The 27,994-nt window shown below is 41.3% G+C and overlaps 1 protein-coding gene across 19 annotated transcripts in view; it reads right to left on the bottom strand.

The window, feature by feature from the left end:
• The window catches only part of plekha7b (pleckstrin homology domain containing, family A member 7b), a 96,538-nt gene that overhangs the window by 65,495 nt on the left and 3,049 nt on the right, over nt 1–27,994 (bottom strand). The window contains exon 1 of one of the 19 annotated variants that reach the window (XM_078175378.1): nt 19,876–20,042. The exons of 14 other annotated variants lie outside the window; for them this stretch is intronic. In XM_078175378.1, coding sequence (XP_078031504.1) covers nt 19,876–19,985 — 110 coding nt within the window. In that variant the 5' untranslated portion in view covers nt 19,986–20,042. Of the gene's footprint in view, nt 1–3,460; nt 3,610–10,442; nt 10,838–15,632; nt 15,921–19,875; nt 20,043–27,994 lie in introns of those variants that run through there. 4 more of the 19 variants (XM_078175396.1, XM_078175363.1, XM_078175376.1 and 1 more) reach the window with 4 other exon arrangements.

Raw genomic sequence — 27,994 nt, 5'->3', positions numbered from 1 at the left:
TTCACAGAGTTGGCAGTTCAGCGTGCTGATATGCCACCAAAGTGTCTGAAAGTATGGCTGTACTACACGCCTCTCCATACATATTATGGGATTCAAATTAAGTACTCTACTGGTATGTTTATCATTTTAAGGGTACTGGTATTGGTACTGGAATTGTAACTTTTCTAATTATACCCGCCCATCCCTCTTTGTCGAAAAATGACCAAAATACCTAACCTGCCATCACTCTCCATCTCCACAGATGGAGTACATTCCATGTCCAGACTCAGATGCCATCCTATCTAGACCAGTATCTAATTGTGATGGAACATTTCTGTTTTATTTGGTGCAGCATTTGTAGCGCTGGTTTAGCAGTCCAGGAAACTCACAGACCAATACATGCATTGTAAATCATCTCACATGGTGCTACTCAGCCAATCAGATATGTGCATGACAATCAGCGCTGAGGCTTGAGTCAGTGAGTGAGATACACCCACAGAAGAGAGATGAAATGAGAGAAAACAGTCTGAGAATAAGTGAGTCAGAAAAAAATAATTTTACTTGCCGTGTTCTCTAGAGAGAAAAGTTGATAGTGAAAACAGAGCTTAAAGCTTTCCTGTGGTGCTGAAGTAGTGGATGGATTTGTAATATGAGTCAGTTTCATGTTTGATCTATAATCTTCTCTGAGCAAGAAGGTTGGGGGTCATAGTTTTGTCCTCCTGTTAAAAATTAACAATGTCCTACTGACTGGTACCGTAGTTTTCATTTGACCAATGCCTGTGCTGATCATTCTTTTTAAAAATTGTTGGTGCTGTTCATTTTATAGATCAAAGGGTCAGCAACCTTTTTGATATGATATACAATATAATGTCAATCCCTTGCTGCTCAAAATGCTCCACAAAAACTTTGGCTACGTCCTCACCTTTAGTTGTTTGAGGCATTGGTTTTAAGCAGCAGAGCTCATCTCTTAAATTTAGATCACTACCAAACGTGGTATGTCTCGATGAGTTCTTCTTTTTTTTTTTTCCTTGCCAGCAGTTTATGGAGTTTAATTTGCAGGTTGGGTAACTGATCAGTTGATCCAATCAGAGCTGATCAGATCAATGGATGAGAGGAGCAGCTGTTGTAGCATGTACTTTGCGCAGTGAACAGTTAAGTTTCATTTTCACTGGCCTGCCGTTCTGCTGCCTCGTCTGTGCCCTGAGTACAAGTACAATGAATAACTGAACAGTAGGTTTATGTATTCCACTTTTAATGATCGGTCCAGCTCCAAAAATTGAAAATCAATACATGGTGGCAGATGTTGTTATCGTGACAGGCCACCATGGATGAATGTGTGGGAAACCCTGCACTTAAACATTTCAAAAAACTCTCTTGCACACTTACTGCAAGTGTGCCTTTAGTTAAAGAAGTACTTTACTACTGGATGAATGGCTTTTTGATAAAACTAGGATGTCTATGCAGTAGAAAGACTTTTTCAAATTGAATTTTCAAAGTGGTGCTACAGAATGAGAGAAATCCAAATAAAGGACACTTATGCTCGAGAGGGAGAAAACCTACAGCTACCAGAATGCATTGCAGCACGCAAGACCTATAAATGCAATCGCCTGTGGGTGACAGGACGAACATGTCCGTTTGAAACAATGGTGGCTGACAGTCTTGTAATTCGAGTTAATTAATAAGCTTAAACATGTTTCCGAGGCAACAAATAGGCAACTCAGTGACAGAATCTCTGTTTTCACTGTGCAGGAAACAGTATGGCACCCACTTCCTGTTCACAAATTCTCGCTACTACAGCTAAACAGAGCGCTAAAATATGTTTCTTAAAACATTGTAGGCGAGAAATAGTCAATACAGTCACATAATCTTGATATATGCCTAGCCTAGTTTTAGCATTTGATTGGATTTCAGTACGAGTTTAAGAGAGAGGGGTAGGTCTATCTGTTACGGTAGCAGCATGGGTGGCGGGCAATACGAAAATGCGGAAGTACAGCCTGTAGTTTGAGCAACAGGCCGAGAGCTAATGAGTTTCGCCAGGGGACGAGAAGGGATGGCTGGGTGCTGGTTAGATTGAGCGAAGTTTACCATAGTTCATTTACACACACTACCCACTCTGTTTTGAAACAAAGCTGGTTAAAAATTGGCGGAGTATCCCTTTAAGCATGCTTGCCCTCGGTTGCTGACCCCTGTTATAGATTATCCTGACTGTGTAGTGCATGGAATGTCAAATTTCGCAAGTAGATTTAATGGCTATCAGTGTGTGCTCTAACCTGTTTTTACTATCTGACCTTTGCAGCAGACAAGCATGGGCAAGAAAGCTGCTGCTATACAATAAGCAAGCTAGTCGGCTTGGGAGTCAGTCCAGGGAGAGCAGATTGAGGTGTGAGTCCAAACATATAATTCCAGGTCAGGTAGAAGGCAGCGAGTCCTGATAAAGGAGCTCTTAACTGACACAGTCTTGCAGATGGAAAAACAAACTGAGGGAATCTGACAAGAATGAAGCACAGATAGCAGCAGCAGGCCGGATGATCCGCAATGGTCCCTAATTAGAATGACTGTAATCAAATCCATGTAATTATGCTTCATCTCAACCACAAAATTATTTTCTGCTTTGCCTTTCCCACACTGACGCAGCTCTTCCTTCTCTCACTGACATGATGAAATGATGGGCAGGCAGACAAGAAGACATCCTGGCTTATTCCACTGCATCTCCATTGTGGAAGATTTCCAAAAATGTAATTGGGATATGTCTGATATGATCAGCCATTCAGATGCACTGAAGCACAGTCTTCATTTGCGAGTCTAATGACGTCTGAGATTGCCATACACATAGGAATCACAACCATCAAACAAAATGGCCCTTTCAAATCTACCCCGAATAATTAAATCAAACATCAAGTATCCCATCTAAACTGGCAAAGTAGATCAAATTTGTTTCTTTTACAACCTGAGACTGCACACTGCCTTCGGCTAAAGAGCAAGAACATCTGCTTAAGTGTTGAACATTCAGTATATTAGCGGCTAAATGCAAAGTCCAACCCACACTGCAAAGCCAAACACAGCTAATCACTTAGCTGTGCAATGTAGGACAGAAGGGGATGTGAAGTACGGGGGAATGTTAAAGCTGAAAATCTCAGGCAGGAGGCAGACGGACGGCTTGAAAACTGCAAGCTTCAGGCAGGAAGGACCAGAGGGAATGGTGTACAGAAAGCCCTGGTGATAGTGCTGTCATATGTAGCTAAACAAAACAAAACCGCCACATGACCTTACTATACATTAGCACAACAAAACCATATGTAGGATGTCAAATAGTGACACAGCAATATCACCAAATATCTAAAAACAGTCAGTTTCATTTCAAATAAAATGTGCCAATGAAGACCATTCTCGTAGTGTGAAATGGTGCTAACTGATTAAACTTTTATTAACATCCCTAAGAAAGAGACTTAAGTAGTAATTCATTTGAATTTGACCGACTCACCCTTGAATCCCTTCAGGGAGCTCCACCCACGTGTAGGAAGCTTAACTAGCAAAACGATCATCGCACTGTCAGCAAAATAAAAACGGAGAGTATTAGAGAGCTTGAGGTTCAACAAAGAAAGAATCAGGCAAGATAAAGAGATGTTGGGTCTCCCTCTCCTTCCACTCGACCTCATTGTACTTATCCAAAAGCTACATCTGGGTTACTTATGAACCAAAACAAGGCAGTGCAGAAAGATATAATTCCTCCCAGATCAGAAACATCCTGTACACACCCCATATTTCCATCAATCCCAACCACAAAACATCTCACACACCAAAGCATTTAAGAGCAGCAGAGCACTGTAACACATCGAGACTGGCATTAAGATCAAGAGGCAAAAAAGCCCCAAAAAAGCAATTTAACATAAACATAATAACTTTCATGTTATTAAGTAACGTTTTAAATTGGAAAAGGGCTTCTGGATGAACTCTTTACTTTTGCTCTAACTGTTGTAGAGAGCAAATACAGATATTTTTCAGGAATACTTTTCAGTTTTGTCATTGGGTCTGTATGTCTTCAATGAGAGGAGACATAGAGACATTAAAACATAGTGTTAAGTGTGTACGTAGTGTGAAGTATCTTCCTGGAGGGCAGAGTAAAAGTTGAAAAATCTAGCCAAAATTACGTTAAAAGCAGCGAAACGTCAAAAATGAGCAGCCCAGATTGTAGTCAATGTATCTAAAATGTAGAAGCAAACATGTAAATTGAAATAATTCAAAATAGTCTGACAAAATATTGTTTGTTATGAGAATGCAAATATTTGCACCTCATAATTACTTAATTTAGTCATTAAAAGTTGTGGATCTTGAGGCGCAGCCGGAGGTAGGAAGGGTTTCGGTTTGGCGACGTCATAATTGCATCTCTGCTTTATGCAGATGATGTGGTTCTGTTCATCATACCGTGACCTCCAACATACACTGGGGGCGGTTTGCAGCTGAGTGTGAAGTGGTCAGGATGAGAGTCAGCACCTCCAAATCTTAGGCCATAGTTCTCTGCTGGAAACTGGTGGATTGCCCCGTCCAGGTTGGGGGAGAGTTACTGCCTCAAGCAAGAGAGTTCAAGTACCTCAGGGTCTTGTTCATGAATGAGGGTAGAATGGAGCGTGCGATGATCAGCGGTTTGGTGCGGCTATGGTGGGCGCTGTGCCGGACCGTCATAATGACGAAAAAGCTGAGCCAGAAGGCGAAGCTTTAGATTTACTGGTCCATCTATGTCCCAACCCTCACCTATGGTCATGAGCTCTAGGTAGTGACCGAAAGAATGAGATTGCAGATACAAGCAGCAAAAATGAGTCTCCTCCGTGGTGTGGCTGGGCTCTGCCTTAGAGATAGGGTGAGGAGCTTGGACATCCAGAGGGAGCTCGCAGTAGAGCCGCTGCTCCTTCGCATCGAATGGTGTCAGTTGAGGTGGTTCAGGCATCTAATCACAGGCACGTCCCACTGGTAGGAGACCATGGGGTAGACCCAGAACACGCTGGAGGGATTACATATCTCACCTGGCCTGGGAACGCCTTGGAGTCCCTAAGAGGGAGTTGGAAAGCATTGCTAGGGAGAGGGTTGCTTTGCCCCCGCAACCCAGCCCCGGATAATTGGATGAAAATGGATGGATGGATTTAAAGTTGCATCAACTAGTTGAAAAGGTAGCATTTACGATTAAACCTGATGACACAGAGTATTTATTGATTTGCTCTGTTCTTATAAAGGTAGTGGTGAAGTACAGCATGTCCCTGCCTACTCTGACCAATCATGTGCAGCCACTACCATGTATGTTTACACTGCAGTGGAGGAAGATTATTCTGTATTCAAACACATATAACACGTGCACACACGTGTTTATAGCGCAGACTTTTCTACTTATCCTATCCGATTAAATATGTTTCTCAACTATTTCTCTGAGGAGTGCCAAAGCAAAATCAGGAGAGGAGAGGAGAGGAGAGGAAAACAGGGTCTGTATCATACCTCCACATAACTGCATTTATCATTTGATATTCATAAAAAAAACACTGTCAGAACTGTCACGGCATCCTTCCCGTGATAAAAATGGATTCTGCGTGGAGGTGGTGCATCACCGCACAGCCTCTCAGCCATCCTCCTATAAGGTATATGTGTACATCCATGTGAATCACCTACTTACTGTGCTGCTGTTTGGGGCTCTCAAGATAATGTATAGGGAGGCAGCTTGCCTGGAATTCTGCAGCAATTCTGCAGCACAGATGTCAGTCAGAGATGACAGCTTTGTCTTTACAACAACATGATGAATCACTCCCAGTCGGCAGTCATTAAAAAGTACAAAGTATGCAGAGTTGCAAAACAAAAGTGAAGAAATGTAAAGTCAGCTTTTCATTCTGATAAAACAATAATCTCCCTCGTCACAAGTCAGAAGACCTTTTAGAAAAGAGCACACTAAGACAGGGGCCCTCACTCCATCTGTGGTCTAAGCATTGTGCAGCAGAACAGCTGCAGTATTGTTTACCAAACCAAGCTGTCAGCATCTATACGTAAGTAGCCACGTGCACTTTCCAGATGCAGTCCTTTCAATCACAAACAGACATAACCCATAGAGAAAATGTATCCCCGTGAAGATAACCTACCTGCAGGTTCTCAATACAAGCCCCATGCAGCAGCAGTCATCATTTGCTAGACTAACTCCAAGCATTTTTCTTCACCTTCAAGCTCAAAAGAGCTGTCTGCTCCCTGAGGTTTTACAGTACCAAATGAATGATCCGCAGCATGACTCTGTCTGATTCAGCCAAACTTAGGCAATCTGTCACACCGCACAGACACTCCCCTGAGCACACACAGAGACATACACACACACGGACACAAATTGCATATGTTCATGGTCAGATTATCTGTGTGATCTCTAAACCCTGTAATCCTGCAACATTGAAAATAAATCAAAACTCAAACTGTAACAGACGAGCATGGCAAAAAATAGGCAGAGATGGCTACTCTGAAAATGTGTGAGCAAGAGACCCGTTCACCTTTTGCTCCACAAATAGCTTCGATGACATCCCATTATGGTGTAATGGCACATGGGGGTGTAAAAGCTGCAGGTAAGTCGTCTAATAAGGGCCAGCACATATGTGACCATGGCAGAGCAGTTTATTCTGTTGCTCTGCGTGGATCAATATTTGGTATTTTTGCACACCATTAACATGCTTATGGGAAAACAGCTCTGTAATTAAGATCAATAAACTCAAGCACAACTGTTCTCATCTATCTCTTCTTAAATATAATTAATGTAATATTAAATACAGTAGGAGATGTCCATCCACAAGGCCTGTAAGTATGTTCAGATACAGCGTCCCCATACAGTCTCCCCTTTAACCATATGCTCTTTCTAATGTAGAGAAACAAAACAGGACAGGCGTAGTTGAATTTCATTGTGTCCTTACGGATTACATTATCTGAACCAGGGTAATCCCTGTTTTCTAATACCATTTCATGAAAGCCATGTCACTCGCCAGTGCCTTTGTCCAAAAGCAGAGGGGCAGATAAACAGCCACTGGATCCTCCAACAATCGGATTCAGCTAACCCTCATGCTGTGAGACACGTCTAAATCCCTTACACAATCATGTCAGAGGCATTATTATGTCATCCCAACACTAAATACCTTCCTTGTACCCCCCACCTCTTGTCTGCCACACACACACAAGCAGGCACACACACACATGCAAGAGAAAAAAAATAAAGATTTGTTTTAACAAATGGGGAGCTTTTGTCAGCAAGATGAAAGCGGAGGAATGTATCAAATTATCCAACTGTTGAAAAATGCTCTGTAAAGCATACTAGGAGACAATGCTAGACAAATCTATTGTTCAGACCCCTTGATTACATTACAATACTCTTTGGGATTTGGTACAGTGGTAAATGATAAAGTCATCACATTTAAGCAAAAATACAGAGGGTACTGTACGTGAGAAATTTGATTAGTCTGGTGAATTTTGCTGCAGAGAATCTTGGCCCTGGGGGTGTCCGAGCTCGTATAGTGCAGCACTTTACTGCAGCAGACCTGCCTTTACAACAGTGTTTGCTTCAGTGTGTACTGTATATCCATAACATGTTATCAGTGGAGGAAAACAAAGACAGTTCTGACTTCTCATCAAGATTGGCAAACACCTTGTCCTCTGCTCACAATCCCCTCTCTGCAGGACATGCAGACTGAGTCAGCTCTCTATGTGTGTGTGTGTGTGTGTGTGTGTGTGTGTGTGTGTGTGTGTGTGTGATATCTGTTCTCTGCTGGGAGCTAACTGTGTCCAGACTGGCTCCAGGCTTATAGGGACCTCTCTCCTGCAGTTCTCATTACAGAATCTGAGCAGACACACACCGCAGAGCAAAAGCGGCCACTGAACACGCTCCCACTGGGGAATTGCATTACACTGATACACAGGGTTAAGACAACACAGCTACTCCATGACTGCAATGCTCAGAGGCAATGAACATCACGCAGGTACCACACACACACAGAGGCCCCAGTTTCCAAAAACAACACACATCTACTAGGATGCGAACAGATTTTTTTTGGCGTCATTGTCTTTTTACATCATGCTGTACAATAACAGTGTGTTCACAGCTGTTCTGCATAAACATGCTGTACACAAAGCTATCAAAGCACTGCAGGTTTCTCTCACAATCTGTTCCCTCTGAACTGGCTTTTTATTCTCTGGTATTCCCCTTCTCAGAGCACAAGAGCGTCATTTTTCAGTACAGAAGCAGCGTAAAGCACCCGATCACTGCACTGCATGATAAGACATCAAATAATGGTTATCTCAACATAGTACACAGTGTTACAAAAATTATAAAAAACTGATTTAATAATTTAGTTTTGGCCCACTCCCATCTGTCCCTCTTGGTTGCTCGCAGGCTATCACATTATCATTTTATCGAGGAAATTAAACAGATGGATTAAATGAATTAGGTGAGGTTCCACTTGGCTGGCAGAGGGTAACTGAATTTAGTGGCTATTTTTAGATCTCTGTATCCTGAGAGTGTGGGGAGAGAGTTTGAAGAGACTTACGAGGCTTATTAAGTCAGGCAGCAGTGGAGGAAGGTAGGCCACATCTGGTGTGCAGCTCCAGCACTGTGACTGGCCGGCAGGATCTTTACCAGAGCAGTCCCCTTCCCTGAGAATTTCTATCCCACTCACAGAGGCTGATCTAAATCACAATCTGGGGAATTTAAAAGGTCACGGTCTTAATACATAGAGAATGTACTCCCTTTTCAAATACCTCAACCTCCTGCTCAGTATCATCATTATGTCTATTCTTAGAAGCATTAAGTCTCCCTGGAAATGTGCACAATGTCTGTGGTTAAGGAGAGGTCACCTCCTTCCTCTGATACAGTCCCTCCTCCTATATCCATGGATACTCTGTCCCCTGCACCAATTTTAGGTGTGTCATTTCTCAGTTTGAAGTGGTCCAGACATTCAAAGCCGCACTTTGCAAAAATATGACCTCTATTTCGGCTAAGCATACAAATGAAGCGCTGTGTCTTTTGGCCACATTTCGCCCTGAGGCCGAGGGATGAAAGGGGAAGGATGAGCTGCACTGGGTGTGACTGGCCTGTACAGAACATTACTGGAACTGGGTGAACTAAACATCAAATCAGATGTTATCCAGCAGCCTGAGTAGAACCAGACCCATTACATAATTCATTAAAAACAGACCACCAAACAAGACTGGACAAACCTATGAGAGGCTCATTCTTATTAGTTTAAACTGACCTACATTATAAATGTAGCTCTGTATCCTGCAAGGAAAATAATACTGATTTACAGCTGAGCCAAACTGTCAAGCTACTTTATCTGCGGCTCATACTGTAGGTGAAATTTTGCGGTCTGGTGTTTACAGCTCGCTGCCTCTGTGCCTGAGAGCACAGCAGGGGGGCTGACCGATGAGGGAGCACATGCAGGAATGATAAATAGGCAAAGTAACCTTATCGCTGCGACTGACATCGAGACCCTGACAGAATGATAATAAGTTCATAATCTTGTGCATGGATCTATGGCATCATTTCCATATCACAACCTGATTACAAATGACAGAATTAACCGAACGACAGCAAAAAACTATAGGTCGCCACTTCATATACGTGGAAACCTGTTCATAGTTGAACTGGGAAACCCCTAAATTTCAAACCATGTTAATGTATAGCAGGCAAAACACAGCAGCAAACATGTTCAGTTCACTTTGATGCTGACACTTTGGCTAGAGCTCAAGCCAATGACACAAACAACATACAACTTCAGCAAAAAGACAGCTAAACAGTCCACCGGTGCATGAAGAAGTGTAATATGCAGCAGATGTGACAATGCATGAGTGAGTCTGTATATATACAGTATTTATCTGTGGGCTGGGCCCTAATAACAGCTGTGCCAAGGACTGAGAAGCCATGTAAACAAGCACATTCCTTTGAGAAGTGTATCTCTGGCTCGCTGAATGTTAGGGAGGACTGCATCAAACCTCCACTACAGACTAACCCTTTGAGTCATCCCATATTAACCGTGTATGCAGAAGAGCATCATAATCAGCCTGAGAGATCACAGTTCTGCTGACATCAACACAGCGGTCAGTGACCTGTGATTACTGCAGTGAGCATCTCTCCCTCTCTCTTTCTCCCTCTCTGTCCTTTCATTCCTGGAGACACTGCACCATTAGTACACATTGATATACACACTCCCCGAAGGCAATCCAAAGGTTTGTAAAGGCAAAACAGCCGGCTGCTTTCACTGCCACAAAAACGGGCGATAGACTCTGTTCAGCATGTGTGTAAATTCTCCTCTCCCCGCACATACACTTTGTAGACACACTTAACGGCATGCAATCCAAAGCACTTTATCTCCTGCAGCTGCTGGAAGGCTTTAGCAGACACACCTCCTGAGTAGCTATGTAGCGATACAATCCCACATATGTGTTGGGAGAGGGGCCGGGATACACACCTGTGAGTCGCACGATACACTGGCTGCCTCTTGTAAGGGACGTGTAAGGTTGACTGTCCTGGTTGGCCCAACATGTTAGCTGCAGGTCTGTGATTTGCTGTGCTGCTTGCTCTGCTCTTCTCAGTGGTGCCTGTGTGTGTGTGTGTACTCCTCTCAGCTGGTAGTGCTGCTGTTGCTGACGTCGTCTGCTGTGCACCGTGGCGTCGACTCATTCAAAACATCCGCTTTCCCGCTTCTCTCCTGTGTGGGGCTGCTGAGGTGGAGCTAAAAATACACGTAATCACTGAACTGTCCCCTGTCTCCGAGAGCATTAGGCTTGTGATGGGTATTATTAAAGCCAGCCAACCTCACCAATACATCATGTATGAGGCCCCAGAGCACCAAGTAAAACCACAGGTACAAAGCATTAGCCATAACCCATGTAATCATATTCTCGTCTCTCACATTCCCTCCCTGTAGTGGTACTCCCTCTCTCTCTCCTCACCTCTCATTTGCTCTCTTCTAATATATGCGTTCCTCAGCGGAGCTCTGCCGTCAGAGCACTTGCCTAAACCGGACGCCCTCTCTGCTCCATTCCCTCTGCAGTCATGCAGGCAATACACAGCGTGCACAGCGAGACAGAGGGGAGAAATGGAGTTAGAAGGAGGAATTACAGTAGCACGTAGGGGGGAAAAAAGAAAAGAGATGAGGAATTGATGGAGTGAAAGTGGGAGAAAGTGCACTGCAACTTTAACACCACAAATTATACAATGATAGATAATTGTATAAAGCAGGGGTGTCAAACTCATTTTAGTTAATGGGCCACATACCGTCTGATTTGTTCGCAGGTGGGCCAGACCAGTAAAACCATTGCATAATATCCTATTAGTAACAAACACCTCCAAAATGTTCCCCTTTTTTAGTTTAATAAAGTACATTTTAAAAACATTTATCCGTTTACAAAAGAGATGACAATCAGCCTGTGATATCTTCAAAAGAAAAAATGCAATTTCAACAATATGTCTCCACAGATTTTCCACATTCAGTGAGTCTGTGCTGTTTGACAATGTTTTGCACAATGTTCAAAATCTGTTGATCACAATAAGTATGAATAAATAGTATTTTCAGAGTATTGTATTCTGGTCATGGTGGAAAAACATCTGAGGGAGCATTTTACATGAAGTAAGCTACTCACTGTTTAACTAGCTCATAGCCTTCACAAATTAGGGCTGGGTATCGCCGCTGATTTCCTGAATCAATGTGATTTCGATTCACAAGGTCCCAGTTCAATTCGATTTCCAATATTGATTCGATTGGGGATATTTCAGTTGCAATACCAATTTTTGCTGGTATGTGAAAGAGATTCTCAGAAAACTACTACTGTAAATTTTACAGGGAACTATTCTTTAAAAATAATATATTCACAAAAGGGAATAAAACTGAATATTTTATGACTAAATGTTGTTTCTAGAGCAGCAGCAGTAATATCAAAACAGCAAGGTCACAATATAAACTCAATATCTCGCTGGAAACAAATCCAAAATGTCATTAAATAAGTCATATTCCTGACATCACAATACTGAGTGAAGTTTATAGAGAATAAAGAACTCAGACATCAGTCGCTATCAGTCCTGCTGTCATCTCTGCTCCTCCCTCTGCTGCTGAGGAGACTCACTGCCTGCAGGTGACATTACCGTTAGCACCTTTGAAGATACGAGACAAACTAAGCTAAACCTCTAACATTTGCTGTTGTTGTCTAGCTTGTTAGTAACAATTTGCTATTAGCTGGAAGGTGCTCTCTGCTTGTTTATAACATAATATTAGTGGCGGTGGGTGAGAGACTGCAAACAGAATGGAGTGAAATATCACTTTCCTACATATTTACATGTTGCTAAACGTGTATTGATAAAGTATTGACTTATTCCTCGTGGAGGTTTTATTGCACTCACAGTAATGAGGGTAGCTGTCATCAGCTCGAGTTATCTTCACTTCACTGTCTCCACCGCATTATTTCTGCTCCATGTTTGTGTGTCTGTGTGTGTGTGCGTAAATGTGGCACAGACAGCAGGAGGACAGACTGCTGCAGCATGATAATAAATTACACCAAAACGTAAAAAAAGTAAGCCAACAGTTACAGATAAAAGAGCTGGTAACATCGGAGCTTCTCAATACTACAGTCATTAATAATTTAGCACCATGGCCCGTTTAGTACTAGTGAAATTAAACGGGTTAATGTTTGACACATCTGTGGGGAAAAGTGCATATTAAAAGATCAATCTTGGATTTTATGAATCGATATCGGGTCATTCAAATGAAGATGATATGAATCGGATGAATCGATTATTTCAACCCAGCCCTATCACGAATGCATCGCTATTAGAGTGCAAAGTCATCCAGTGGGCCTGATTGGACCCTTTGGTGGGCTGGTTCTGGCCCCCGGGCCTTATGTTTGACACCCCTGGTATGAAGTATATACTATGTGCTGATCTCTGTACGCTACTATTTTGGCAGTTAGTATGCAAGTAATGTCTGTATGTTAGCATTTTGTACCAAATGGAAATGACTGAAGGTATTCACCCACGAGTGTCATTGCATCACTTCTTACTGCTTTTATTTTGAGAATTGGAAACCTTCTTAATCATCTCTAAAAAAAAATAATCTCTAAGGATAAGTTATTTATTTGTACGTAGAAAGAAATTATTTTGGAGGTAGCCGTTTGCATGTTTCCACTACATAATGCAATGTAGGACAACAATGTCCATTACTGCAACATCTTAACTCTCAAAAATGTTGTATTTTGACTATGCAGGATGACTGTCAACAGCTTGACAGTAAACAGGAAATACTGTGTCAACATCTGATGAAGGAGAGAGAGTATGAGTTGGGGAGATATAGTTCATGACTTGAGAAATGAAAGTGAAGACAGGGCTTTGACCTAACAGCTGAAAGACTGATGACTGTGCCATGCTACAAATGCCTTCTATCAGCTAATAGAGACAGTGGGGGGGGGGGGGGGGGGGGGGTGTTTTCAGGAAGTCAACTCACAGATTATACTGACAGTACCTGCCCACATACACACACAAACACGCAGGTAATGCATCCAGCTGCTGTTGCCCTCATCCCCTGTGTTTCATCCTCTGCTGCTCTTTCTCATCCATCTACACTCTCCTTCACATCTCGTTAGCATACCCCAGGAGTCGAAGGCACTCACACTGCAAGTAAAGACCTCTGCAACACTGTGGAGATGGTACTACTGTAGTATGACAGATCACCGGGTCCAACGACCACCAATGGCTGTTTGAATTGTGCACGGGCCTCTTTTACAGTAATCTGTCTCACTGCATGGAAAAACTGCAACGTGCACTATTCGAATGTAAAACAGCCAAACACATGGCAAACACGTGAACTGGCAGAAAGCAGAATGGTTCCACAGTGTCTGCAGCAAAAAAAACAGGATGCACAAAATAACTAATGTTCTATTATAATAAGGGATAAAAAAAAAAAAAACAAATGCTTGTAATTATAATAAAACTAGATTTACCACCTTGCAGTTGTGTGCCTCTACAAACCAGTCAATTTGCAGTTACAGTTTACAAACATGTCTGTCCGGACTCATATGTAGCCATGACAGTTGACAGTGCTTCAAAGACAAGAAGCTACATGTTCTAAAATATCAAAGCTTCACACACACCTTTATCTAGTCAGCACAGAAGATCTATACAGTCAGCACAGTTTCAAGGTGGACACCCAAGATTGATGTCATCAATTCAGTATCTGACCAAATGTCTGCCCTTCCGTTCCTGAGTTATGATATTGAATAATGGCTGTTATTCAATGTTTGCGGAACATTATGATGTCACAGTGAAGTTGACCTTTTACCTTTTGGATATAAAATGTCATCGCTTTATCATTTTAACCTATTAGACATTTATGTGAAATTCTGCCATAATTAGCATATGAATTTTTGAGCTATGGCTAAAAACATGTTTTGTAAGGTCACTGTGACCTTGAATTTTGACCACTAAAATCTATTCAGATCATTGTTGAGTGGTCCAAGTGGACGTTTGTGCCCAATTTGAGGAAATTCTCTCAAGGCCCTATTCAACTATCTCGTTCAGGTGAATGAAACAGATGCAAGGTCACAGTGACCTTGACATTTGGCCATCAAATTTAAATCAGTCTATTGTTGAGTCCAAGTGGATGTTTGTGCCAAATTTGAGCAAACTCCCTCAAGGTGTTCTTGAGATATCACATTTACAAGAATGAAATGGACTCAAGGTCACAGTGACCTTGACCTTTGACCACTAAAATCTACTCGTTTATCGTTGTCCAAGTGGACATTTGTGCTAAATTTGAAAAAACTCTCAAAGATATCAGGTTCACGAGAATGAGACTTGTGTATCCCACTGGCAAGTTGATCACCACCCCTGTGCACTGCCTTTATAAAGCAATTACTGCTGATAACACAGAAGCGTAGCACCCATAGTGCCCACCCTCCTGTTACCGTCCACGTTAACACTGTTAGCTCTGTCAGCACTGTTGTTGTTGTTAGCACTGTTTACATCAATAGATGCTAGCACCGGCTCAGCCACCTCCATGTTGAGAGCCATGTGCAGGCAAACCTGACTCAGACTCTGACTCATGGATATGCTCTGAATGTTGCATACAGCTCCTTCTGGTACATTTAGCTGGTAAAAATTTTACTTACATAAATTTTTAAATGCAGGAAATTGTGGTATTTTTATTCTATATTTATACTTTTACTTAAGTAAAAGATCTGAATATCTTTTTCACTACTGTCCCCAACCAATAGCATGACTCTCAATAAACTGTAAAACCACAATTGAACTGAGCAAATATTTTGAATGAAAAGTGACTGAATTATGGAAATGTTCTTGTTATGTGTCTATGATCACAAAGCAATAAAAACATGTGATTGCATATGATAAAAAGCCATATACACATAATGAATAAAACCTTAAAATATACATATACTGTATATTTTAAAGTTTTAAAAAGATGAAACTGAACTGGCTAGCCTTCATTTATAAACTATTCTAATTATTTTTCAAGTAAAACAATGTCTTACTTCTCAATATAAAGACACAACAGATTCATCCTCTTCATCTCACACTACTCAGCATACTCCCAGTAAGTCTCTGATAGCCTCAGAATCCTCTTAATCGTACATGTTGCTACATTGCTACTCACCAGTTAGTGCTCAGATGTAGGAAGTAGTAAGTCCAATTCAAAAGTCTCAAATGTCCAACTATGTCCTGATCCCGAAGACGAACGATAAGGTGTGTGCCTTACTGTTCTCTTAACGTATGGTAAGTGAGCCTGTTTTAACTGTGTGCACAATGCTAGGTGGGTGTGCTGGAGCGGCGCACAGAGCGGTGTCAGATAGAAGCAAGACTGCTGTTTCAGCCCTCTCTCTCTACTCTGGATCACTCAGTAACACCACCTGCACTTACTCTCTACTTAGCCTCTCCGGGGAAGTATAAAATGATAACGCTCCATTGTTCTGACCCTATATGGAAGAAAAAGAAGGCAGAAAGGGGAAGGGCCCGGCTTGTTGAGAAACTCAGACGCCACCACCACTCTGGTGACCACAGATGAGGAGTATTCACCTCAATGTGTTGTCCGGTCAACGTAAAGTGCTGACCTTGGTCTGTGACTGCAACCAGAGCCTTCAGTCTAACCCTGAGTCCTCTTTATCAGATCACACCCCTGTCAGTCAGGGAGAGAGAGGGATGGAGGATGGAGGGCAGACTATAGCTGAGTGGCTGGCTCAGGCCGCTGCAGTGTCAGTTCAATAATCCACAGACAGACATATAGATAAGAGCAGAGGGCGGGATGAGGGTGGTTTAGGTCGATATGTACGATGGACTGCCAGGTCAACTTTCATACATCACTCTATCACCTGCCTCCACTGCTGTCCTCCTGGCTGCTGTATAACAAAATTATTAAGCTATGATATTAATCTCAGTCTGTTAATAAAAAACTTATCAAACTAGGAAAATGGCTTTGCAAATATACATGTGTTAGACAAAAATTAGGAATGCAGGACGATATTGTCAAGTAAATATGCAATACAGAACAGAATCAATAACATGTAAGTCAAATCCAGGATAAGGGCTTTAAGACTGAGATTTAACATTTAATAAACATATTTTCTTTTTAATATGGCAAGCAGTAGACACAAGCCTGCACAATAAGAAAGACTGAGTAGCAAAACACTTTAAGCATTGCCTGTCTCAACAACAGATCAAATAAAACAGAAACAAATGTGAAACTGCATTAAACTGTCAATCTGACTGAGACTCAACAGCGATATCTAGTGGCGTCCTACAGAACAGCACCTCACGACAAACGCAAGCACATATTTCCCCAGGTCTCAGTGGCTCACTGAGATAAGGACACATCCTCAAATTGTTCTTGCAGTGATTCAGAAACTTTCAAATGTGCTGTCAAAATCAGCACCACATCTTTGCTGCACAATCCAATCTTAATCTCACAGAGCAGATTACAGACAGCGGATAAGAACAATGATCAAAGACATCTTAAATTATCAGATCACAAAAATTAAGAATAGTAAAAAGCATAATCAATCACATCATGAATGGGGAATTAGCCCCGCATCTCTGCACTAAAGCAAATCAAATTGGACTGCTTTGTGAGAACTCACACAGCTGTGCGGTCAATGTGTTCAATAAATGCTGCAGTGAGTGAAATTGCCCTAACCACCAGATCTGCTCTCGCTAGCATCGGCCAGACGGGCCTTTTCATTTATCCTTTTCACACTCAATATTCCATTAATGGGAACAGCAATATTCAATCAAGTAATCCACATGAGAAACATTTTTCAGAGCTCATGCACACAATCTGCTGCTGAATATAAGCTTATTGAAGTGTTAAGTTATTCAGACTTCAGATAATATACCTTAAGGAATATGTATGGAGTGAAACAATGCAAAGCACCTTTATTGCTTCAAATCCTATCATCGCTCAATACATGTCAGATTAAGCAGACGAATCAGTACAACTCTTCAAGATGCTGTGTTTAAAAAAAGGAAGTGAGAGAAGTAAAAAGTGAGAGAACTTGCACAATGTCTTTTTGTTCCAAGAGATATGATTAACTTTCAATCAGGACATGGCACCACTTCCTGTTCTAATCAGACCAGATGGCACACAGGAGAATCAGTCAGGTTCAAGGTCATCTCGTCTTTGATTGGTCTCTGATTTCCTGGGTACTAGGTTGGACTTGGCCTTTCAGAACTGCCTTAATTCTTGGTGGCATAGATTCAACAAGGTGCTGGAAACATTCCTCAGAGATTTTGATCCATATTGACATGATAGCATCACACAGTTGCTGCAGATTTGACACAAGGCAGGATGGATTCATGCTTTCATGTTTACGTCAAATTCTGACCCTACCATCTGAATATCGCAGCAGAAATTGAGACTCCTCAGACCAGGCAACGTTTTTCCAATCTTCTGTTGTCCAGTTTTGGTGAGCCTGTGAGAACTGTAGCCTCAGTTTCCTGTTGTTAGCTGACAGGAGTGGCGCCTGGTGTGGTCTTCTGCTGCTGTAGCCCATCTGCTTCAATGTTAGACGTGTTATTCGTTCAGAGATGGTCTTCTGCACACCTTGGTTGTAACCAGTGGTTATTTGAGTTACTGTTGCCTTTCTATCATCTTGAACCAGTCTGGCCATTCTCCTCTGACCTCTGGCATCAACAAAACATTTTAGCCGAGAGAACTGTCACTCGCTGGATATTTTTCAAACCATCCTCTGTAAACCCTAGAGATGGTTGTGAGTGAAAGTTTCTGAAATACTCAGACCAGCCCGTCTGTCACCAACAACCATGCCACATTACAGTCACTTAAATCACCTTTCTTTCTCATTCTGATGCCCAGTTTGAACTTCAGCAGGTCATATTGACCATGTCTACATGACTAAATGCATTAAGTTGCTGCCATGTGATGGCTGATTAGTTATTTGCATTAACAACCAGTTGAACAGGTGTACCTAATAAAGTGGCTGGTAGTGTATGTCATAGTCTAATTGAGCATTTGCTTTAAGCCATATTAATAATATGCAGATCAGCGTAACAAGCTGAAAAATCAACATTCACGTAACATCACCTTCTAAAGTTGTTATGCTGAACTTGTCAGCGAAAACTTGCCAATCAAGAAATTCCAGCAGATACAGAAAAAACATTAGCAGTCCTTTAGAGTCAAATTTAAGTCCAATATTCACTCTCCTTGTTGCCCTTTTTGGTCCTCACCAGGGAGATAATCTTCTCTTTAGTAGCTCCATGCACCACTATGTTTTCCACCTAGTCACTACTTTGTCTGTCTGCCTTTAGAGCTGAGAACATCATGGAGTTGATGATGACATCAAACATTAAGGACTCATCTCACCTTGCCCACCATTAGTTTGACCTTCTGCCCTCAGGCAGACGTTATCAGGCAATTAAAACACGCACCAGCAGACTGTTGAACAGTTTTTACTTATACCTATTCATTTGATCCATTATTAATATAAAAACATTGATTAGCACAGCTGCAACACTGCTGTTTATACTATAAAACAGTTATTCATATGGAGGACGTTTTGTAGATTCTGCGCTACACGTAGCATGTACGTAATAGTTTTAACAAGCGCTCCTTAGTAGTTTCATTGTAGAGCTAAGTGAAACACTTTTCATGCAGTATCTCAACTTTTACCAGATGGATACTGTCACTGCAACTAAGCTCTTCTTATCTAAATGCAAATTTTCTATGCTTTCAGAAAATCAATGCCATTATTCTATGGCGTATTAGATGTTCTACTGGTGAAGTGAGCTTCTCACATTTAAATTACCTATTTTATTGTTCATCACTTTCACATCAAACACTGGAATCTTTTGGTAGAAATAAAAAAAGGAGTACTTCATGAAAAAAGGGTTAGGCCATATCTCAGATATGCTCTCTAGAAAGACTTTCTCTTTTTCCACGACATCCATCTTCCAGCTTTCTGGCTGCTAACTAATCACTTCTCTTCTCACCCGTCTGGTGAGATGAGAACAGTGTGGGACCGGCTGCTCTCTGCAGTGGCTCCAGTCACACTCAGGCTCTGACAGAATGCGGCAGAAAGAACTGTCATCTGAATTCAATCAGAGGGAGGGTATACAAACTCTTTCTTTCCTCCAGAGAGGCAGCTGAATTTACTCAGGTGCAGAGCTTCCTTCTTTGACAACATGAAAAGAGTGATACAAAAAAAGGGGGGAAAGTTCTGTTTTTCTACATTATTAGATTTCTGTTGCAAGCCAGGGACATTTACATGTGCTGTACGTTATCATAGCATCACAGATATCCATATGCATTAGCATTTATGTCTAAAATCATTTCTTTTACACAAAGCAAAAGACAAAATGTAACTGTAATAATACCATTAAACCAGTGTTACCTTGTCTTAATCGGCCTCTCCTCCTCCAGCTCAGCAACCACCCCTGTTTCATGATCAGCTGAGTCAGTCCCCTGGCCGAGGGGCAGGCAACTGCAACAGCAGGTCCCCATCCCGTCTTGGGCATCTCCCCTGCCCTGTTTCTGCTCTGAGTCCTGCTCCAGCTCTGACTGGTCAAACTGCTCAAGCCGTCTGGACGGTGAATGACTCATTCTAGATAATGTATATCATCCCACAGAGCACACCTCAGGCCCACAGCTCTTAATGTATTCATTCATTGCAGACTCCTGGGTTAAATATTGCGAGTCCAAACAAGGCCTGATGGAAAGCTTCCTTTGTATTCTGCAGCACAAACGTCCACTGTACCAGACTCTCAATCTACTCTTTGTTTTCATCGTCTTTATTCACTCCGCTGCTTTAACCTCCAACTCTATTTGTAGGCCTCGACAGTTCTGTACAGTATGTATTGTTTAGCTGTCACAAGCCCCTGTAATAAGTCACCAAATGACATGATATTGACCACACACACAGCTGTTTATAAAACGCTCTGGCCTCAAATGAAGGTTAAGACCGCCTCACAAGCACAGAGAGAAGATAGATGCACACAATAGTTGGACACGACTCAAACATGATACAAGGATGTACTGATAATGACAAAATGGTCAAAATTAATCATCCCACAACAAGACTGAGAGGACTCAGCCCATTTGCAATTCCTTGGCCATGAATGCTAATTTCCAGTTTCAGTATTCCTCTGTCTGCTGCTTAAGATGGGTTTCAAATGTGCTCTGTTGCCATCTTCGCAGGATTAATGATTCGTGCTTCAAGGCAGGTTTCACTGTATACTCCATGCACGTTTGTTATCAGGAAATTAAGTCTTTGTGATGTTCCATGTAGTTGGTGTGAGTAGGTGTGTGAAAGACAGAGAGAAAGATATCAAGTTCTCTCCCTGCTCCACTCTATCACTTTCCTCTGTAAAAGAAAAATATTTTGGGCACTATTTATATTACGGTGCAAAGACAGGCAAATGAGCACTACATCATGTTTTGCTATTCTCTTGACCTTGAAATAAATTTAGCCCGCTCATTCAGTATTTTCATTCCCTGCACAACACACATGGTGCAGTGGTGGGTAGAGAAGCGCAACAAGCAGACGGTTAAATCAAAATGAGCCAGCACAAGCTAAGGTGCTGCTACTTTGTCATAACATAGGATACTGATGCTGCGATAAGAACAACCTACGACCCTATGTTTCCAGCTGATCAATCATTTGATAATTTTCTAATTTCATCAGCAAGTACAACTAAAATTAATGATAAAGCCTCATTCATAGAATAATGAAAATAAGAATCAACCATTTGAATACATTGTCCAATCAGCAGGCATTTTACGCACAAAGGGAGGAGTCCTGCAACATACAGTAGTGCAGTAATTTTCAGTCCCTGTCATAGCAATACTGTCCCCAAAAATCAAATTTCTTTATTTTGCCCAGATAAGGCAGGAGTAATCTGATCCGTCAGGATTTTGCCTGTCAAGAATGACACCACCATTTCGGAGTATCTATTTTCAGCTGAAGGTCACTGTCTCAACAAACAGCTTGAGGCAAGGAAAAGAAAGAGAGAGAGACTGAACTGTGTTTAAACACAAGCTCACACCCAGGAGTCTGCAGGGGTGATGTATATCTGAGACGGTCTTTGCTATACAGTAACATATCTGCCTCATGACCTTGTGACTTCTTTGAGGGCAAAAATAAAAGATGTTATACATATCAAACGTGACCTTAAAGAATGCCTGGTATCCTGACCAACTTAAAAATAACGTACTGGAATGTCTCCCAATTTGATCATAGTATACCTTTGTTACACAGCCCTAATCACAATGTAAAATAGTTAATGAAAACTTAATAAGGTACACACTGTTTAAAAAAATTATAATGAGGAAAGAAGGTCTTAAATCATGCTGTTGAACTGCTGTAAACCCACGATACTCTTTGTATCTGCAAGTATATATATACTGTTTTCTTTTTTTGGGGGGGGGGGGTACTTGGTTGTCTGCTTGCAGTTACCCCTTTGATAAAAAAAATCAAGCATGTACAAATAAATTTGTAAGATTCCTGATATGTAGTTAATTGGACTGAAGCGCATAAGTTGTCCTTTCAACTTAAGGCAGGGCAACATATTGATATTATATCAATATTGTTAACTGCTTGTTAAAGCAAATAGTTAATCAGTAGATCATGTGGCAGCAACTCAATGCTTTTTAGGCGACCTGCTGAAGTTCAAACCAAGCATCAGAATGGAGAAAGAAAGGTGATTTAAGTGGCGTGAATGTGGCATGGTTGACAGACAGGCTGGTCTGAGTATTTCAGAAACTGTGATCTACTTGGATTTTCATGAATAACCATCTCTAGGGTTACAGAGGATGGTCCAAAAAGAGGAAACATCCAGTGAGTGGCAGTTCTCTGGGTGAAAATGCCTTGTTGATGCCAGACTGGTTCAAGATGATAGAAAGGCAACAGTAACTCAAATAACCACTCATTACAACCAAGGTACGCAGAAGACCATCTCTAAACCAACAACACGTTGCACCATGTCACAAAGCTCAAATCATCTCAAACTGGTTTCTTGAACATGACAATAACTTCACTGTACTCCAATGGCCTCCACAGTCACCAGATCTCAATCCAATAGAGCACCTTTGGGATGTGGTGGAACAGGAGATTCGCATTGTGGATGTACAGCTGACAAATCTGCAGCAACTGCATGATGATGTCATGTCAATGCGGACCAAAATCTCTGAGGAATGTTTCCAGCACCTTGTTAAATTAAGCCACGAAGAATTAAGGCAGTTCTGAAGGCAAAAGGGGTCCAACCTGGTACTAGCAAGGTGTACCTAAGAAAGTGGCTGCTGAGTGTATGTAACATATAGGCTAGTGATATTTGATTTTCTCTATATTGCCCAGCCCTACTGTGCTCATAGTAGCAAAAAAATTAATAAATTAATTAATTAATCATAATGCAGCTTGGTTGCTCATTTAAACTTTAACTTGCTGATGCTGATCCTGTGCTTATCAGGAATCCCTGCTGTCATCAGAAACTGGTGAGACAAAAAAAGCTCCTCAGAGTCTACAAAGAGGCATAATGAAAATTACACAGCTAAACGACAGTTTCAGTAAAGCCACGACAGAATGTATCAAGAAAGATAAATATTATAAATAGCTTTAGTTCCTTTGATGGCCTGGTTTCAATATCTTTGCTTTGTGGTGCTGAAAATGATTTCATACAAGTCTGAAGACACTGCTTCAAGAAATATGGTTCCTACAGTACTCCATGGATCTCTACGGCGGCAGCAACAAGCACAGATGGTCCTGTTGGACATGAAATTGTAGGGCAAACACAACCCGGTGTGCAAGGTGTGCCAAAGCATGAGCAAGTAAGGGCAGACCTCCACACCTGCACTATATAAATATGTAATTAATATTTACTTGCTGGAGCGCATATACAGTAGGAAAGCTGTTGGTGTTACGGGATCTTATTACGTGAAACATCTGTGACAAACAGATCAAACTGAATGAACCCAATGACATATGCAGTTCCATCCATACCTTCTTGTCTGTAACATCCAAGCACAATTTAAACATGGGCACTCTCAGATAGCACAATAGATTTATAGATATCAGTTTCTATGTTGGTAGAGGAGAGGACTGATCTCTTATTACAGCCAAACAGTGCGCTAAAATATGGTTCTGAAAACATTTTAAGCAAGAAATAGGCAATACAGCCACAGAATCATGCACTGGATCACGCAACAGCACTGCATAGTAGGCAGGTGTCTCTCTCTATCTGCTTCTATACTGTTTGTGTCCGCAGTGGGGGGCATACAAAAATAAGTAAGTACAATCTGTAGTTCGAGCAACAGCTCTAGAGCCATGGAGAATTACGTCATCCAAGCATTTTTGAGCTCAGAGATGAGCATGGAGATCTCAGAGTTGGTAAGATGGTGGGAATTTTACCACAGTTCATTTATACATTCTTCCCACATTCTTATGGCACAAAGCTGGTTGAAAATCAGCAAAGTATTTTTGTAAGTGAACTATCTGTGAAGATGAACAGCCGCCTCACTGTTCCTGTCACCCTCACCTCAGCTTTGCTGAAACAAAAGCATTTGCACTGATCCCCCCCTCCGCTTGTTGCCTGGGGGTGTGAGTGCTCTATCTGATTGGTATTCAGTGATGTGTTTTCAATCTTTCTTCATTACTTCCCAAGGCACCCGACAAAGATTTCCAAACAGCATCCCTTTACATGCGCAGTCCTTTGTGCAAACACGAGGTTACTTAGCAAATCTCAACAGTAGTTGGTCTCATCTGTCATACTTAATAAAATCTTAGACTAATGTCAGTGAAATATGTTGTTAAGCTTCAAAACATTACCTAAGGATGAAATTTGAGGTCCCATTCTGAGTTTTAATCTGAGTATTGACCATCACTGAGGGGATTACTGGAGAGTTACTGCTGCTTCTTTGAAAGAAAAAAAAAAGGAGCCTAACTGGATTGTCTTCCTGCCTGAGCCCAGCGGAGGACCAATTGGGAAAACTCTTTAAAACTCATATCCTAAATCCACTGTAGTAAAGCTGTCTCACACAGTATGCTCCTGCACAATGGAGAATACCATAAGTTTTCCTCACTGTAAAAGTTTAAAAGTTATGTACAGTGTCAAAAGTACAGTTTGCTAGCGAAAAATCTTAATCGTATTCATGGGCATCTATTGGCAGAAATGGTATATAATATCCTTAACTATGTTTTCAAGTTTAAAATCACCTGAAAATAAAAATTGCTGTTTTTGTTACCTTAGAATGAGCTGTTTATGGCTAAATACAGAGAGGGTCCTCTATCGTGGAGTCCACCTTGCTGTTCTACAGTAGCCCAGAACAAACAAACCAAACATGGGCTCTAGAGAAGGCCATTCGAGTTTTCATGCCAGCCACCGTAGTTCTCCTACACACTTGATTCAGAGGAGAAGTTTCAGTTCTGCAACTTCACTGCTAGATGCCACCAAATCATACACATTAGACCTTTGAAAGAATCTGAAATCTGCAAGGGCAAAGGTTACTTCAAGGACCTTGAGGCTGTTTCTGCTTCTATCTTTTTTGGCAATGATGTTTTGAACCCAGCAGTAAGGTATGGATCTGCTGTGTTCGCAGAAAAAGAAAGCTTCATTAAACAGCCTTGAGATAAGGCCCAGTAGGGATATGAAACTTCTTTTTTATCCCCTATTAAAAAGCCCTGCTTCAAAACTCCCAAAACATCCCACGGCTAATTAACTCATACTGTCCTGATCAAAAAATAGTCAGCTAGTTACAAAATGCAAGCACAACCTAAAAAAACATAACAAGCAGCAGGAGAATGGGAAGATAAACACCATAAAATATTAATGGGGTTATCATACCTGATGGGCAAATGAAGCTGAGACAGAAGAATCTCTTTTTTGGTGTGAAATCTATGTTTGTTTTGCATCAACCGCTTCTTCCTGGACTTCCCTTCCACAGCATTGTAAGCAACAATGTGAACTGTGTCCTCAACAGGACACCATTGTACTTCAGTGGGGTCATTTTTTTTCCTCAGGGAGCTATAGAATTGCACATTTCCTATGCTCAGTGAGTGCCAGTGATGTGGTGGAGCACAGATCTAACTGAACTCAGTTTCCCCAGCTTCAACCACGTCAGAGATGCATTACAGTTCATAACAGCTGAGGCCTTCTATTATGACTTGAACAGGAAGCTTCACAAAGTTGCACTGTAGCTATTATACAGTATGTTATACACATCTCATTGCCTCATGATGTATTCCAGCCTTCTTTTGCGCTCCAATTTCTTGCCTAATATGCATCCATTATACATGTTTACCTCAACACAGAGACCTGTTTCATCTGTGGCGTATTATCTTCAGAGATTGAAACGGGATGATTTTGGAAGATTTTCAAAATGGGTCACTCCCTTGGAGAGTTGCCAGAAGTGTGACAGCCTCTCTATTTCAATCTGTTTCAGACGGTGACAGACCTCTGCCATTAGTTTTGATAATCTTCCGCTCCAATTTCAATCTATTTATTTGTTAATGTTGGAGTTTAAAAAGCTCTGTAAACTACATAATCTAAACTATATTTTGTCACAAATGAATCCTTCTTAGTTTGAGTTGAGACAATGAAAATATGCTGGACCATTTGGAACATCACAACAAGCAGAACATCAGCCACCATTAATCAGATAGCTCGGGTCTGCAGGCTGGCCTACAGTGAGGTGTAAACAAGTGTGAGTTTTGTCACGGTGATAGTGTCTGAACAATCCCTCCTTTGTACTCCACCTCAGCTAAATTCCACCAAAGACACACAACCAAATCTACCGACCGTTGTCACGGCAGCACCATGTGGACTTCAGTCCTGTTTGAGTTTGTTGTGGTATGCCTCCTGGACAGCTAAGAGATGAGACGAGAAGAGGAAGCAGTGAATTATACCAAAGAGCTTGCTGGCTAAAAATCTTATTCCACGTCAAGAAAGCTTATGAAGTCTGATGTTTAACTTAAAATTAATGATGAAATTTAATCGGACACAAAGAACCACAGCATGCAGCCTGGAGCAGAAAATTAAACTCACCTAAACTCAGTACTAATGGGGGATGTCTCCATAGTATTAATGGGTATTTTAAAGTGCTGAGTTGTAGCCAGTTAAAAACACTTGTGATGATTTTAATGGTCTGAAAGAGGGCCACAGTCCAAGTTGTCCGGTCCCTTTCCAATTTTTAATGTGATGTAAGGAATAATCCCATTGAGCTAGGGAGCCATGTTCACTGTCTTAAGTGTTCCAGCTTTGCCAACTTACAATATAGTATAATAACAATACCCAGAGCATATCTTACACCAAAGCTGTTAACATGTTCCTGGAGGAGGGTAGGCTGTTTTTAACTTTTAATCTGCCAAACTGGCTCATGTTTTAAGAACAAAGTAGCAACAAATTAACCAGGCCTGTGTATCCACTCTTATAGTCTAATTAGCTGAGAGCCGGAATTACAGGCCAGGTGAGCTTAACACGAGCGACTCTTCCTATAATTACCCTGTAGACACATGGGACAAATACAGAAACCTGGCGTCACCCAGGTCTGCAATAAATCAAATAAACCACCTGAGATAAACTTCTCCACAATGAGGAAACGACAGTACTCCATCACCTGAGAATAGTAAATGCTCACATCAACAGAAAGTGCCCCCACTGAGGTGTAATGAAAAGGTTGCACTCATCACCAGCTCAGCTGTTAGTCAAAGTAATTATCCATATGAACGCTAAGCAGCGATATGGGACTTCATAGTCCCACTGTTTCAAGAACAAAGACCAATCAATTTGTCATATAGCTGTTAAGAAAACAGCATCATCTCAATATCATTATGTCCTACTTTACTGTCAAATATTTACATAGTCAAAGTCACTTGACACTACTGCTGTCAAAAATATCCATATATCAATACATATCAATTCCGAATATCTGAGAGGGTTTCCATACCCATTTTATGCAGTGGTAATACACCTGACCAGCTGTGCTTTCTTGTTCTCTCTTATTGTTGATGTTTACTACAGTCATTGCGCTGTTCTTTGCTACTAACCAAGAAAATTAAAGTCGTCGTTGTCATGTTAATTCAGCATAATTTGGCTCCCAGTTAAAACCTCCTGAACAATCAACACTGACAGAATTCAAACCGGGAGAAGTTTCAGGTGGTTGCAATCAGCAATCCTCACCACTAGATGTCACTTTATCCCCCTAAATCGTACACACTGGACCTTTAAAGCAAATATTGCAATATTTTACTGAACTTATCTATTAATTCGGATACCTTGCCTTTGCAATAGCCCCTCAAAAATCCCTCTAAGCATGTTATGTACTCTGTATTATTTGTGTTATGTACATGGTTACTGTAGTGCTGCATGAATGAAAAAAATGCACAACCACAGTTCAGACCCAGAGTACGAAAACAGGCTTGGCAAACATTTTTCAATTATGTGTATTACCTTGAGAGAAAGAAATAAAAGCATTGTAAAGCTACAAGGTTATAAGCCTTGTTATATCTATCTTTTAATAAATTT

Source organism: Epinephelus lanceolatus, chromosome 2 (assembly GCF_041903045.1).
Source record: "Epinephelus lanceolatus isolate andai-2023 chromosome 2, ASM4190304v1, whole genome shotgun sequence".
Taxonomy (NCBI): domain Eukaryota; kingdom Metazoa; phylum Chordata; class Actinopteri; order Perciformes; family Serranidae; genus Epinephelus; species Epinephelus lanceolatus.
The sequence above is the reverse complement of the archived record's forward strand: the minus strand, read 5'-3'. Positions and strand labels throughout refer to the sequence as shown.